Raw genomic sequence first — 14,682 nt, 5'->3', positions numbered from 1 at the left:
TGTATAATTCAAGGTTGAATTTGGGCCGACCCGGAGAGAAAGCCATCCGAAAGGGCGGATATCAGCTCCCAAATGACTCTTCTCGGCCTCCTTTGATCGAGTCTTCTTTTTTCACCCTGCGACCTGGACGTCGAGGCACCTCGGACAGCATCGGCGCGCCCTTTCCACTGCCAGTCCTTCGACGGCTCTCTGGAAGGGATGCGGAGGGTGAGATCTTCATCTACTTCGAGTCGCAATTTGAATACTGTGCTTTGGCGAAGAACTCCCGGCGCCAATTGCTCCGCAGGCTCAGAGTCACGGTAGAAATTTGGGAAGAACACGTTTTGAAGCCCAATGCGCTCTCTATCTGCCCAGGGTCCGTAATTGATAGTGCCACCTTCAATTCTGAGATCAAGACCCCATTGAGGAGGTAAGGCATTGTTGATGTTGCTAGATGTCTCATTCTCAAAGACCTGAGACCCAACGCGACCAGGAACGTCCCAGAAATACGTCACGTGCAAGCATGGACTGTCAAGAATTGTGGAATATCGACCATACTCTACCGAATTCCACTTGTTGTGGTCGTCATCACTCGTCTCATCTAGAAACCGAGATAGACCAGTCCAACCCATGTCTATATCCTGGGTTTGTCTGCGAGGATTGCTTCCAGCCTGCTTAGCATTGGAAGCGAATGACTCAACCGAGCTTTGGAAGTATGGAACCAGACCACGAATGCTGTGCCACAGTTTGCGTTTGCGAAATGGAAAGCTCCATGATCTTTTACCTCCACGTCTCCAGTCAGAATCAGGCGCATGCGTAGCACTCAAGGTCTTCGCAGTATCAATTTGATTTTGTTTGAAATCTGGATTCGGCTTCAGGTGGATCACCGGATGTTCGAATTTCAAATTGAACAACTGCCGATACAAGTCCAGAGGTCCCGACCTGCAAGCGGCAATTGTGCCTTCCGCGTTATCAAAGGTGACGGTTAAGACAGACCGTGTATTCTCATTTCCCATAACGATGGCGCCTTTCTTGCATTCTAGCTTGACTGGAAGTAGTTGCAGCAGGTGTGACACTGGGCCTTGAGTATCAGGGCTCTCGGCTTTCGCATCTCTTGAGCCTGGAGAGTTCGGCGCATCAGGACTGGGTTCGCATCCCCTGTCATTCGCGGGTCTTGCTGCAGGTCTAGATCTGAGATTGCAAGATTCTTCAGAAAATCGAGCCTCTGATGGACGTTGAGTCGGGCGACGCTCGGACTCATGCTCATCATGCGCAAACGGCTGTTTGTAGCCAAAGCCCGCAAGTATGTTATCGTACGCCGGTGTTCGATTGTAGATGAACCATTCCAGGCCATAGATGGTGAGCGAGATACGGCACGGAAGCTCGAATGTTCTCCGAATGCCACCTTGTTCCCCAGTGCTATCGCTCAGATTATCCTCAGGGCATGATGGATTGGAGCCGAAAGAACTCTTCTCCGCCTCGTTTGCGTTTGGTTCACGTGCCAGATTTGTCCGAGCGACTGTGCGCTTCCAATACCTCCAAGTTATAAATCCTCCATTTACGAATATCGTTTCATTCACGCCATGATAACGGATACCCTTGAAGAACACTCGTCCTCCGAGAAGCGACAATTGCAATGATTTGATATCGATATCAATGCGATAGTAGTGCCAGGTGAATGCGCGTAATGCATAGGACAAGAGAGTCGCAAAGAGTCGGTTGAAATAGAGTAAAAAGAATAGGGCTCTATAGGAGTATCAGCCTCTTCCTTACGCTCGGTGCGAATGCATGATGACTTACAAAATCAAAGAGACAATGAGTTCCAGCAAAAAGAACCTTTATGGACTGTAAGTGACAAATCACCACCGAGCAATTTCCAGGGGCCACACACCAGTTGAAGCTTGGGTCAGGCGTCAAATAGGAAGCCGTCAAGCTGGTACTGGCCATTTCCGCAACACTTCGCCGAGCGACGCCAGCATCGTCTCAATGAAAAAAGGTGACTCGTGGTCAACGAGTCTGCAGCAACTTTGCGCCCGGTTGAACCAAGAGGCATATTATTGCGGGTAATCGCGACGAGCTGCGGGAGTGGAGATGAGCGGGCGGTGTCACGCGGAGATCGTCATAGGGACCACACCTTTTCTCCGCAGTGTTTCGCAGCTTATCAACAAGCTCCTCTTCCTGTTTCAGCGATGCGCTGCGCACCCAGCTGGCTTTCAGAATGACCTGAACCTTGATATACTTTGAAAAGAGGTCGTTCAGATACCTCTCTTGACCGACATGTTCTCCGCAGCTGCGGCAGCTTCTGCCGGTGGTGGCACGGGCTCGAATCTCGCACGAGCAATCATCATCACCTCAGGTGTTTCAGCTCTCGTATCGTCGCTGCTTTCATTCGTGTGAGCTTCGCCTCAAGTTTAGTCCAGTCCACCCATTTACCTCAAGGACAATTATATCATAGCACGAGACTTTTACTGACACTGTCTGTCGATGACCAGTTCTATTTGGTTCCAACTGTACAGCTCCCACTCGGCCTTCGATTGTGAATCACGAGAACTGACTTGACTCCACGCAGTAAGAACTATAGGAAACCGCTGTTGCAGAGATATGTCGTACGGATTTTGCTTATGTGGGTGACCAGTGGTATCAGGAGAGGCTTTGAAACTGTCGGACGAAGGAAGCTGATCAAGCTCAGGGTGCCAATTTACGCAGCATCTTCGTGGACAAGTATTGTGTCACTGAAGGCAGCTCAATTTCTGGATCCTATCCGTGATATCTATGAGGTATGCGATCTTCGAGATCGAGAACGACAATCTTGAAGTTGTGTCAATGCGTTCACTGACTAGGATCAGGCATTCACGATCTATACGTTTTTCCATCTTCTTATCAATTTTCTGGGGGAGAGCGAGCTCTGATCATCATGACTCATGGTCGTCCACCGGTCTCACATGCCTGGCCACTGAACCACGTCCTCCCCAAACTTGACATCTCAGATCCCCACTCATTTCTTGCCGTGAAGCGAGGAATCCTTCAGTATGCGTGGCTCAAACCGATTTTGGCCATAGTCTCGATTGTGATGAAAGCCACCGATACATATGAGGAAGGATATCTCAGTGTCACATCAGGGTATCTTTGGACAGGCATTGTGTACAACGTGAGCGTCACGGTCAGTTTGTATTCGCTGGCAATGTTCTGGGTATGTCTACACGACGACCTTGTACCGTTTCGGCCGGTTCCCAAATTTCTGTGTATCAAGCTTATTATCTTTGCATCGTACTGGCAAGGGTTCTTTCTGTCAATTTTGCAATGGCTAGGGGCGCTTGGAAATGTGGCCGGATACTCGCCTGACAATCTTGCCGCGGCAATCCAGGATGCGTTGATCTGCTATGAGATGCCTATCTTTGCCGTGGCTCACTGGTATGCCTTTTCGTGGCATGATTACGCCGATCCTAGGATCTCGGCGGCCCGACTTCCGGTCAAATACGCGGCTCGGGATGCCTTTGGACCTCTGGATTTGATTGAAGACACGAAGATGACCTTACGCGGCGAGAATTATGAGTACCGACTGTTTGACTCGGGTGACAACATCATCGCTCATGCCGAGTCTGAATCGCGGGTCAAGCGTGTCATGGATGGCATGCGCTACGAACGAGGTGGCAAAGCCAAGTATTGGATTCCTAGACCAGGAGAGGCCAGCAAGGCCGTCGAAGCCAACATGCGCACGCCACTGCTCAGTGGTGGAACCAGCGACCGCCGAAGTCCAAGCGATAGCCAAAGCCGCCCTTCAATCGAGCGATTCCGGACCTACAGTGAGGTCGAAGTTACTTTGGACGACGATGATGAGCAGATATTCAACCAAGCAAGGGCTTTGGAGTTTGGGGACTGGAATGTAAGTGGTGGAGTGGTCGTCCTTCAGGCGGCTCCTTCCTCCTTTGGCAAACGCAAGTGATCTCTGACTTTGAGCAGTATCCGGTCATCACGGCCAATGAAGTCCCGCGGGACCAACGACTTCCATCACATACGAGCTATCAAGGGTCTGCTTCTCGAGGAGACGCAAGCACCTCGCGATCAAAGACCCGACATCGCTCATCTGCTAGTGAAGGCAAGCGCAATCGGAAGCCCAGCAGCTCTGGCAAGTCGAAGAAAGAGATTGGTCGCCCTCCCTCTGTGCAACGCAAGATCAGCTCCACAAGCTCGCATCAATCGAGTCATTCCCGTCATTCTAACCGTAGTCAACTTGTGCATCTTGTCGTTGAAGATCATGAAGCCGAGGAAGAAGTTCGGGATCAGGCGCAGCGGGAGCGTGGCTCCGCCTGGACGATCGAGGACTCGAAGCAATTCCAGTAAGTCATGGTGATTCGAAACGCGAAGATTCCCTTCTCATTAACCTGTTCCTCTCCAGGAGACCGTCTGGGCAGCCAATCGAAGAAGAAGCTGAACATGATGCGCTGAACCAGAATGACCGCGGTGCCCAGCAAACAACCTCGGCGCAAGACGACGAGGAAGAGGCTTCTCCGTCACAATGGGGGTATGGCGCCACGGAGGAAGAGAATGTCTGGAGCAGATAGGAAATACGTTGGTTCTTACTCCACGGTCCACGCCAGCATCGTCCATGTACAAAACAGAGTGTATTTAGTCTTAGAATATGAGAGTAGGTATTGGTTCCGTCGCGGTCAATGGCTGCCACGGACGAGCATCGTTACCATACATATCCACAAGAGTCTTCTGCCATTCCTCCGTCGGCTTTCTTTGTCTATTGGGCTGAAAGTCTATCCATGTCTAAGGGAGTCTGAAGGAGGTTTGTTTACCATGAGGATAGCCCGGTAGCTTCATGTCGTAGACCGTACCACGATATAACATGCGCAGGACGGACTGGATTCTGAAGGCAACTCACATATCCACATCTACCAGCAAAGCTAGTCCAGCAAGTCGTGTGTCTTCTCTTCGAGTAGGCAGGTACGTCCTGGGCGTGTTCCAGGCACATTTCCGGCGGGGGATGCTCAAGCTTTTGAGGTCACTTTTCGTCACCTTCGGTCTCAGACGAAGGGCCGTGGATAGGTTCGTCGTAGGGGCGTATTATACAGTATGCAATAGACAGTATGCACGATACACAGCCTTGCAAGAGGCTGACGCTGCATCGTCTGCTTCGACCGCTCATCAATTTCCGCGAAATGGTCCAGGATTCATCAAACAAAGAGTCAATAAGCAACTGACTCGACACGAGGGCCACGGACCGCCAACTTTAACCTTGGAATCCCTTCAAGGTTTCTGTAAGCGCTGAGCCCGCCCCCACCCTCCCCGCTGTTTTGCCAGTAATCGACTGGACCACCTCGCCGATGCATCCAGCCAAGGTATGTGATGATGCTCAAGTGTGATGACTCGAGCAGCTGCGGGCAAATAGGATCAGCACGCCTGTGCCGTTCTGTTGGGGGCAATCGCACCTAAGCGACCACGCAGTGGATGAGGCGGGATCATCACCGGCGTAGATTGCTGTGCTGGGAATAGCTCTGCATCCAGTCAGAGCTGCTGCATACCAAGCGGCTTGACTGGTTCATGGAGAAAGTACGAAGGGAGAAGTGGCTGGTGAAGGTCTGAGGTGAGTCCGTAGATGGGTTCGTTGTAGGAGCAGGTAGGGTTCCCTCGCTCTCATCAGGCACCAGAGCCTGGCCATCGTCGAGAATCTTGAGTCCTCCCTGTAGCCCTTTGTTTCTGCCACACTTTCACTTGCCTCCATATCTTTTTCTTTCTTTCAAACATTCTCCATCTTTTTATTTCCACGGGTCATGGACTGATCATCTACCAGCGCTGGTCGCAATGACTCTATCTTTTGAGAGGACAAGATCCCCCATCACCGGCTGGTTCCGGTCATGCTGGGATTGTCTGTCAGGCCCGGAGTCCCAAGATCAACAGAACGCGCGATGGAATGAAAAAGGCAAGTCATGACTAAGGTAGAGCATGCAACTGATGAATGTCATCAACTAACACCTCTACTATTCACTCTCCAGGCTTCGAGCGGGAGATGCAGATCTGCCATAGTCAACCTCATTTGGTCCCTCCTATGAAGCTGGTGGTCTATGATGACCTGCCCAGCCCTGGGCTGCCTCAACAGTCACGTAACTCTCTCTCATCATGGTTTGAAGAGGGGCGCCACATGGCATCTCGTGTTTCTCGGCGAGCGAGTCTCTCGTGGAAGCGACCTCCGCCAACTCCTTTGAAGATCAGTGACCCGTCAGACTTCCGACGAGTGCAATCGTTCCAACTGGACCCAACACCAGCACAGTCCCCGCTCTTTGAGCCTCTCCAATTGAGCATTCACCGTCTCAGTAATCGTCTGTCTGATCTGCCGTCATTTGAGTCCTTTTGCATGGGCGGGGATGACCACGACGAGACACCCGCTCCTTCTACGATGACCCTCCAAGCTAGACGCCAATCGATCGATGCGCGCTTTTCGATCTCCCGAAAGCCAGTTGGCTCGGTAGCTCGTCGCATGTCTGTCAACTCTGAACGGCTCATCAGATATCCTCCGCCGGCTCACTTTGCGGGCTCTCTTCTCCCACACTTTTCTTCCGACACTGCGGCCGGACCGGCTGGACGCCTGCTTGATCGTTCGATTCATGGGACCTTCGAGAAGACCCAAGATGACGTGAGTCGTACAGCATCGAAGTCCACACCGAACAATCAGCAATACTTCGCTGCCGAATCTCTCTCCTCTCACAGCACGCGCACTTTCCCATCCCGTCTCTCTTCTCTACGTCGCCCGTCCACAACCGAAACTCAGATGTGTCTTACATCTGAGCCGCTTCCTGAAAAGATTCACGAATGGGATTTCGATGAAAAGTCAAGCACAGCTGGAAAAGGCTTTCATGTGGAAGCTGACGTCTGTGGAGGGGAGAGATTCCGCAGTTTGAGTGGCACGACTCTCGGCTCAGCAGTGACGAGCCCGACTGGCAGAGCATTTGAGCATAGAGCAAATGATTCTTTTTCAAGCGCTTCAACAAATGGGGTCACTCCACGAACGCTCCCGCCTCTCTTGCACCTCTCTTCAGAGAAGGCTCTTGAGGCAAGGCTCGTGAAGCAAAGATCACTCGATTCTCAGCACCGGCAGTGTCCACCTTCCCCGTATTATGCCGATGGAGTCTCCCAGTATCGAGGCTCTGCGATCGGCATAGCTTTCTGATTCGTTCCCATGGAACGAGGACATCTTGCGTCTGCAGCGTGGATTGAAGAGGCGATTGCCTGTTTGTCTCTTGATTGGTCTTTAATACCCCTTCCCTGTTTATTGGGATTTGCTTGTTTCTGGAGCAGATGGAAGTTTTAATTGGCTCATTTCGATCTTTTGATCCTTGGTCACTATCCTAATACAATTCCCACTTCGCGATATCTTGATAGAGTTGAAACTTATCGGCCAACTCTGGCATACCTAGAGAACGATTGGGCTGTTCATCGAAAGACTTTTCATCAAGGAAGATGCACACTCGCCCAGGGCCTTCTGGCGGGACTACACTGTATCTGAAATAATTACTAATTTTCTCCCTTGTGTGAACTTCACTACAATGCTTCCATACATCTATTTGGTAAAGGAAGCACTACTCTACACCACTTCTCGCAAGAGCCAGAGCCACCTGCGGCATATCCAAACGACCATGATCGATCCCCTACGTAAGCCTCAATGCCTAGGGCAAATCACTTGACGGCGCGTCCAAAGCCGTTCGAAATATCCGACACCTTTCTCCCCCGATCTCAATCTCAAAATCGGTCTGGACCGACGTTCGTACGGCGTCCAAGGAGATGAGTTTTCTTGACAAAAGATCGCATTATCGCGACAAGATGGGAGAGCGTTGTCCGGCGAGAATGATCTGCGAAGAGCAGAGGCCAGATATGCATGACTTATTTGGGGTCTTCTCGAGTTCAAGACTTGCAATTGTATGACCGAGCTATGTACGAGAGGGAATCTGGCCCTACTCACCATGGTAGTAGTCCTCGGTCGGCCACAAGATGCATGCACTGTGAGCTGTGCATATGACGGACAGGTGAACGGGTCGACTAGCCCGTCGAAAAGGTGGCAAACATATGGATGGCTAAGGGTGGTTCGGGCCGAGTGTGGAGTGTGGAAACGAAACGGTGGAGTCACTGGAGTGTGGACTGGTACCAGGTATGGGCTGTGGTGGACACGGACAGTGTCGGTGACACTCCTCAGAATATCTACATCCCTAATTCAAGGCTCGGCTTGACGCCGACTGCTATGATATCGGGATTTGGGTTTCATGTCAAATACGACAGGCGCAGCTGTGATTGACGTCAACATAGTTGATCAAAGAGAATTGCTATTCAGAGTACACCAAGTAACAGAGCCATGCAGTATGGGAATATATACATTTGTGAACTGAGACATAAGAGATACTCAATCGTACCAATCGGCCCATTGACCCGAAGCTCACCGCAATACACTGTGCGTGGAGAGATTTCCATCGCTTCGAGCTTTCGTTCTCATCGTCTACTCGCCCGGACTCTTGCGTCTAGACTGGCGACTCGCACTTAAACCTGGTCCACAACCGAGGAGTGGTTGTTGAGTATAGCAATTCGGGACAGAATACTATAGGATCACCATGTCGGAGCTTGCACTTGTATATCGAGGGGGCTGGCATTGTGTTGGAAGAACCAAATCCGAGGGTGACTCGCAGTTCGAACCGAACATTCATGCAGAGTTGAGATTTGTTCTCAATTGATGTTGATCTCCGTAAGGGCAGATCCCGCCAAGTCACAGTGCACGGCCGGAACTGCATTTCTTCGTGAACAACTTGCTCAAGTTCCGGGCATCGAATCCTTGAGTGTACTTGCGCATGAGTTTCACAGTCGCAGTCTCGGCGCTTGGTCAGGGTCGTGGCTCGAATCAGTGTAGTTATAGACTGTATAGATCCAACAACTGGGTGTAATTATGGCGCTAGATCCATAGCAACAAATGCTGACCACTGTCCTCAACACTTTATAACTGCGATGCCCGGGCCTGTGCAAGTCACCTCCACTGCAGGAACGACGCGTCCAGGAGTACGAATATGCTGAGCGTATGGTGGTGACTTGGCTGTCGACCTGAGTCTGGCCCGCGTGGGGGAAGCCAGTCTAATCAGAAGAAACAATGTCCACTCCTTCAATGTCGATCTCACGAGTGAGTGGAGCTTTGTCGTGGTTGTTCTGGATCCCAAGTATTTGCCACGCACGACCCATCATGCCATGACCCGCTCCTTGTGGATCTTCAATGGACGCCTTGTGTCCTCGGCGCGAAACTTGCTCGCGTAAGGCGCGCTCTTTCTTTGTCGCGGCAATCCGATCGTGCTCGCGCTCGTGGTGAGCAACCTCGTTACACCACTCGGCCCAGTGCTCATATTGCTCACGTTGCCGTAGAGTGTGGTAGCGCAAGCGAGAATTTGATGGACGCCACCCGGTGCGAGGAGTAGGTTTCTCATTCGCAGGAGGGACGGCGATGCTTGATTTCAAGTCACACACGCGAGAATCTTTGGTGAGCTTCAGCAGATGCGTGAGAATATCCCTGCTTTCAAGCGCAGTACGCTGAATCTTTTTCTGCTCGGGCGTAGGAGCTGCTCGAGCCAGCGGCGCATCCAACCAGGCGTGCATCTCCGTAGTTCGCTTGATCGAGTATGGGTCCAGGAGATTTGCGCGTCGGCTTTCTTCCCGCAAAAAGCGCACAGCAGCTTGGAGACTCTGCACTTCAGCCCGAAGGCTCTCATTCTCCTGCATTGCAGCCAGCGACGCCTCACTGTCAATGACCAGACCTCCCTTGCCTGGCGATCCACCTGCGGTCCCGGAGATGCGCTTCATTCTTTCAAGGCGAGCCTTGAAGTCGTCACGCTCGGCCTCCATAGACATGAGCTCCTTCTTCTGTACGTCGACGGTCCTTTCGAGTTCGGCGCTCACAGTTTGGACCTCGTCGATCTTGGCTTCGAGATCTTTGACCATAGAAGCCTTCTTGTTTGCCTCACGCATGCGTGACTCGAGAAGCTCAATCTTGATACTTTGCTCCTCAAGAGTGTTATCTTTCACACCAAGTGCAGTAGAAATCTCATGCACTTCGTTCTTGAGTCGGCGTATCTCCTCGTCGGCATCTGGCGAGATCGCCTTGTTAGACGTGAGTTCTTCCGAACGAGAAATCCATGGAAAAGGCCTCCTCTCAAACTCAGTGGTTTGCGAGAGATCTGCAGCAATAACGTCAAGCTCTTCTAAAGCGCCACCCAGCTCGCGCAGTTTGTTGGCAAGCAGAGTCATTGAATCCGATGATCCGGTGGGTATTTCATCATTTGTTGACAATGAATCAGCTGCTGGTGACATCGCTTCCATGATCTCCGTGATAGTAAAGGGATCAGCCCGGCCTTCATCACTGGTGAGAGTAATGACACTTTCGCAAATTTTACGAGTAATTTCAGACAGCTGCTTTGTAGATGTTTCCATCTTCTGGAAGGGTTCATCGGCTTCATTTGAGAGAGCGAGAGAGCGTGAGCGGAGGTCATCCAAAGAGCGGAAAACTTTGCCCATTGCCACTTTGAATCCACGAGCCTGAGAGATAAAAGACTCTAGCTGCTTGAGGGCATAGCTAGTCTCCTCATTGCTTTCTGACTTCTCGGCCGGAGTCGAGGGCAAGGCTTTTGACTTTATGAAAGTCTTCAACCAGGCTGCAACTGCAGACATGTGTTCAAAGTAGGATTGGCACAGGCTTGCCCGCATGCACAGCTCCTCCGCAAACATTTCCGGATTTGAGGGAATGAAACTTTCGGACAAATGCGCGAGGAGGGCGATAGACCGTTGTAATTCAACGGCGAACTTTTTGGAGCTCACTTCGTTCTTCTTCAGATTCTCAATCCAGAAGTTCAATGTCCGCTCGACTGGTTCCATCTCGAATAAGGTGACCCTAATTCTTCCAAACTCTTCCGGGGAGCAGGAGCTGATGTATTTAATGAAGCGATCGCAGATGCTCGATATCCACAAGAGCTGCTCGGATACTTCGTGCGCGTGCACTATGTCTTCATGCATAGAGATTGATGTTTGCTCAGATATCCGCTCACGCACAGTATTGTTCATCATTTTCGCTTTAAAGCTGACACGCTTGAACCGGAGAAGGGCAAATACCGAGTTTTTTTCTTCCTCATAGTATTCAGGAAGATAAAGTTTCACGATCGCCAAATGTTGGGCAGCTTCCTCGGCGTCCATACGGCCCATTTCCATGTCGATGGACTTTGTTTGCGCTTTGGAAACCGAAGCTTGGAGCTTCGTGTTGAGGTCCATCATCGCTCGCGAGCGTTGATTAAGGTCCGATGCTTCTGCCTCTGTGATTTGTTGAGAGGTGCGCATATCTTCCAGGTCGGCTTGAAGATTCGTCACCAATTCCCTGAAGCGGGAAAGAGTATACTCAAGGTCTTCGATTGTCTCGTCTTGATGGGCAATTTTGCGAAGCTGTTCTGTGAATACAGTATCACGATAATCGATTTCATCTTGGAGCTGCTTCTCGGTCTCGATATGGGTGGTCTCTAGCTCGTCACTTATCTCGCGTAGAGCTTCCAGGTCTTCAATTGCTGCCTTGAGTTCATTCATTTCTTCTTGGTACCGCATGTTCTTGTCGGCAAGCTCTTCGATCATTTCCTCCGCACCCAAGGCGGTGTCTAGTTGCTGTTTCAGGTCTTGCACATTTGTTTCGGCAACTAGAAGCTTTTCTTTGGTGGCCTCGTAGTCGGCTTTCACGGTTGCATATTCTTCAAGGTCTTCTTCAAGTTCTTGAATCTGAGCTTTCAGGTCAGATTCCTGTTGCTGGGTCATATCCCGAAGTCGGACGAGAGCTTCACGGAGACGCTGGTTGTTCTTTTCCAATTGAAGCCAACCCTGACTGGACCTCTCTTCAGGACTCGTGACTTGTCCGAACTCTTCATTCTCCTCCCGTAAGACCTCCACTTCCAGCTGCAACTCCTCGAGTTTCAATCGCAGGGTCTCACATTCGTGTTTATAGGCCTCGGCGGTCTCTTCTGCCATTTCTCGATCCAGAGTAGCCATCTCCATAAGAGATTCATGTTCGGCCTCCATTCGCTCCAATTGCTCGAGACGATCATGTGTCTTCTTCAAGCTTTTTCGCAGCTCTGTGATTTCCATCTGTTGCGGCTGGTACTTGGCTTGAAGTTTCTGAATTATTGACTCGAATTTATCACGTTCGACTTGCAATTGCTCGAGCATCTTTAATTTCTCGCGGTCATCGCTCCGCTTTTTCTCCATGACCCGCAATCGTGTTTGTAGTTCTTCCAACTCTCGCGCGGCCGCAGCAGCATTCTGCGCCGGCCGGCCCGCGGAAGGCGTAATGCTAGACCGGGATCCCATCGACCGGGTCGCGGTTAATGACGGTCGTGAACCCCGGGGTGACGGCACCGGAGCTTGTGCTGGTAACGGCGCAGTTTCTTCACGTCGCGGACTGACATCTTCGTTTTCGGGCAAGTCTGCGTCAGCAGACCCTTCTGACGGCTGACTTGCTGGTGTGTCGCTGGCATCGGGGGCTTTCGCCTGAGTTACCTGTCGTAACGAAGGCCGCTTGGAGAGAGTAGAGGTTGCTGTTGCGGATCGAGACGTTCTTGTCGCTGGCCCACTTATCGATGGCCGTGACGACCTGGGTGCAGCAAGTTGAGGCCCGGGCTGACTCCCTGAGGATTTGGTTGTTGAAGCTAGCCGCGGACGATTCGGTGCCACCGCAGAAGTTCGTGGAGCAGCGCCGGCGGACGAACGACTCGAAGACGTCGCTGGCGAGACCAACTGCTTTGTTGGTGATTTCGTCGGTGACTATTATGGAGCAAGATCTGTCAGTGTTGCAGTTGGGAGCTGTTTTGTACTTGTGGAGCGTGACTTCATACCCTCAGAGATGGTCGAGAGCTGACTCTTGCCACCGATGGCTGACTCGCAGCAGCCGTCGTGCTCTGCCTCTTACCCGCTGTATGTGTAGAAACCCCACTGTTGCGGATGTTTGTGTTGCTCCCTGCCTGTGATTGTCTGCCAGTATTCGCACTAGAGCCGGGCCTGGCCGTTTGTTTACTTTGTCGGGACGGCTGCTGAAGTGTGGAAGTTATGGCCGATGGGCGAATGAACATGCCAAAGCCTGGCTCGCACTGGAAATACCGCTCTCCTTGTACTTCGCCATCGTTCTTGCCCGTTGGATCCGTCAGTTCAACACCAATCCACTCCCCGTTGGCGAAGTGAGTTAGACCTATGAAACGAACAGTAGCTTGCCGCCCATCGGTCAACACAACCACTGTGCCAGGAGAGTAGTCTTGGCCGGCCATCGCGATGAGCAGGAGCAAGTTTCGGCGACAAGCCGCCTTCAAGAAATTGGCAGGGGCTGTTGTTGTATCAAAGAGCTGTCGTCCGCAACAATGTCTGGGGAAACGGCGCGTTTCAGGAGTTCCGCGGCGGACAATTGCCGCCCGTCGCCCAAGGCATCAACTGTTGACGACCAGGAACTACCACTGTAGTTCGATACGAATTTCAATGCCAACTCAGACGCTTATAGAGCTACTAATTCTCGTGCCTTTTGATTTTGAGATGAGTTCTGAGACGAAGTAAGACGCAAAGTCGATATCTGACTATGGATACTCATCGACGCCGACAACATCAAATCAATGATAATAATTATTTTACGCTATTTCATTCGGGTATTCATACTTGTACCTGGAGAGTCGGGTTCATAGAACGACTCTTGAAGGGTCAGATAGACATTTGTCCGAGAGCAAGCATGGACATTCAAGGGCCTTCACTCGAGATAATTGAATTAGGAGTGTCTACCTGTCTATAAAACACATGTATATCTCAATCGTTGCGACGGAGGAATCGTTCCTCAGAGCAGAAGAAGTCTAATCCTTCTTGAACACATCTTGGAAATGAATGGGTAATTCGTGCAGACTCGAAATCTGGTATTTCGACGCTGGGATTTGTGGGATGGGTGTCCCAGGTTCGACCAGATGAGCCACATTCCAGCCTCGGGCTTGTGCGTGCTTGCAGTTGAGGTGTGAGTCATCTGGCAGGCCAAATGAGTCAGCCATTAAAGTCAGTAAGTAACAATTTGGTTAGTGGCTTCGTAGAGCCATTGAGCGACAGATTGCGATGCAGGTGACCATTCAACCAGATTGGAGAAATATAGTAACGTACCCACAAAGTAGCAAGACTCAGTATTAGGAGCGCCAGCCTCTCGCTCAGCCTTGGCGTACATCTCCTGACTGGGTTTGCAAACCAACGGAAGCTGGCCATAGTCACAGTAGGTGATACCCTCAAACAGATCCTCCACGCCCAGCAGCTTTACGACCCTCTGTCCATGGCTTATATAGGCATTCGTCAGCAACCATGGCTTCACCTTGGTGGTATCCAAGCTCTCCAGTAATTTTCGCAATTTGGGGTCGGGCTTGAGAATATCTCCGAGAGGAAGAGCGTCGTCGACTTCACGATTGAAGGCCAGTGGGTCGATCTTATGATGTCTGGTGAGACCCTCGATAGCAAGACCATATTCCTTGTAGTATTTCTGGTGCAGCATATGGGCATCCTCCGTCGTAAGGTCGAGGTGCTTGACAAAGAATCTATCTGAAGCAGGCAAGAAATCAGTGACTCGCTCTTGGCCGTGTAGCGGTAAAGAGCGTACTTACTGATCAACTTTTGCATTTCATCATGAATATTACATGCTGT

General features: G+C 51.1%; 4 protein-coding genes across 4 annotated transcripts; 2 read left to right on the top strand and 2 right to left on the bottom strand.

Moving 5' to 3' along the window:
* Positions 1–8: 8 nt before the first annotated feature.
* On the bottom strand, positions 9–1,769 carry N7539_001155 (uncharacterized protein; the record flags this gene model as incomplete). The annotated part of the gene is made up of 2 exons (XM_056930759.1): positions 9–1,515; positions 1,753–1,769. The coding sequence occupies 2 exons, from the start codon at positions 1,767–1,769 to the stop codon at positions 9–11; spliced, it is 1,524 nt and encodes a 507-aa protein (XP_056795052.1).
* A 487-nt stretch (positions 1,770–2,256) lies between these two features.
* N7539_001154 (OSTA/TMEM184 family protein) lies at positions 2,257–4,541 on the top strand (the record flags this gene model as incomplete). Its single annotated transcript, XM_056930758.1, has 5 exons — positions 2,257–2,372; positions 2,549–2,756; positions 2,993–3,862; positions 3,940–4,316; positions 4,376–4,541. 5 exons carry the CDS (start codon positions 2,257–2,259, stop codon positions 4,539–4,541), a joined length of 1,737 nt encoding a protein of 578 aa, XP_056795051.1.
* A 1,246-nt stretch (positions 4,542–5,787) lies between these two features.
* On the top strand, positions 5,788–7,150 carry N7539_001153 (uncharacterized protein; the record flags this gene model as incomplete). Its single annotated transcript, XM_056930757.1, has 2 exons — positions 5,788–5,851; positions 5,979–7,150. 2 exons carry the CDS (start codon positions 5,788–5,790, stop codon positions 7,148–7,150), a joined length of 1,236 nt encoding a protein of 411 aa, XP_056795050.1.
* Positions 7,151–9,090: 1,940 nt separating this feature from the next.
* On the bottom strand, positions 9,091–14,533 carry N7539_001152 (Dynactin; the record flags this gene model as incomplete). Its single annotated transcript, XM_056930756.1, has 3 exons — positions 9,091–12,795; positions 12,867–13,348; positions 14,155–14,533. The coding sequence occupies 3 exons, from the start codon at positions 14,531–14,533 to the stop codon at positions 9,091–9,093; spliced, it is 4,566 nt and encodes a 1,521-aa protein (XP_056795049.1).
* Between the last annotated feature and the right edge of the window lie 149 nt (positions 14,534–14,682).

Source organism: Penicillium diatomitis, assembly GCF_028827545.1.
Source record: "Penicillium diatomitis strain IBT 30728 chromosome Unknown utg000001l_segment0_segment0, whole genome shotgun sequence".
In the NCBI taxonomy this organism is placed as follows: Eukaryota; Fungi; Ascomycota; class Eurotiomycetes; order Eurotiales; family Aspergillaceae; genus Penicillium; species Penicillium diatomitis.
Note: the sequence above shows the minus strand (reverse complement) of the source record. Positions and strands in the feature narration are given on the sequence as shown.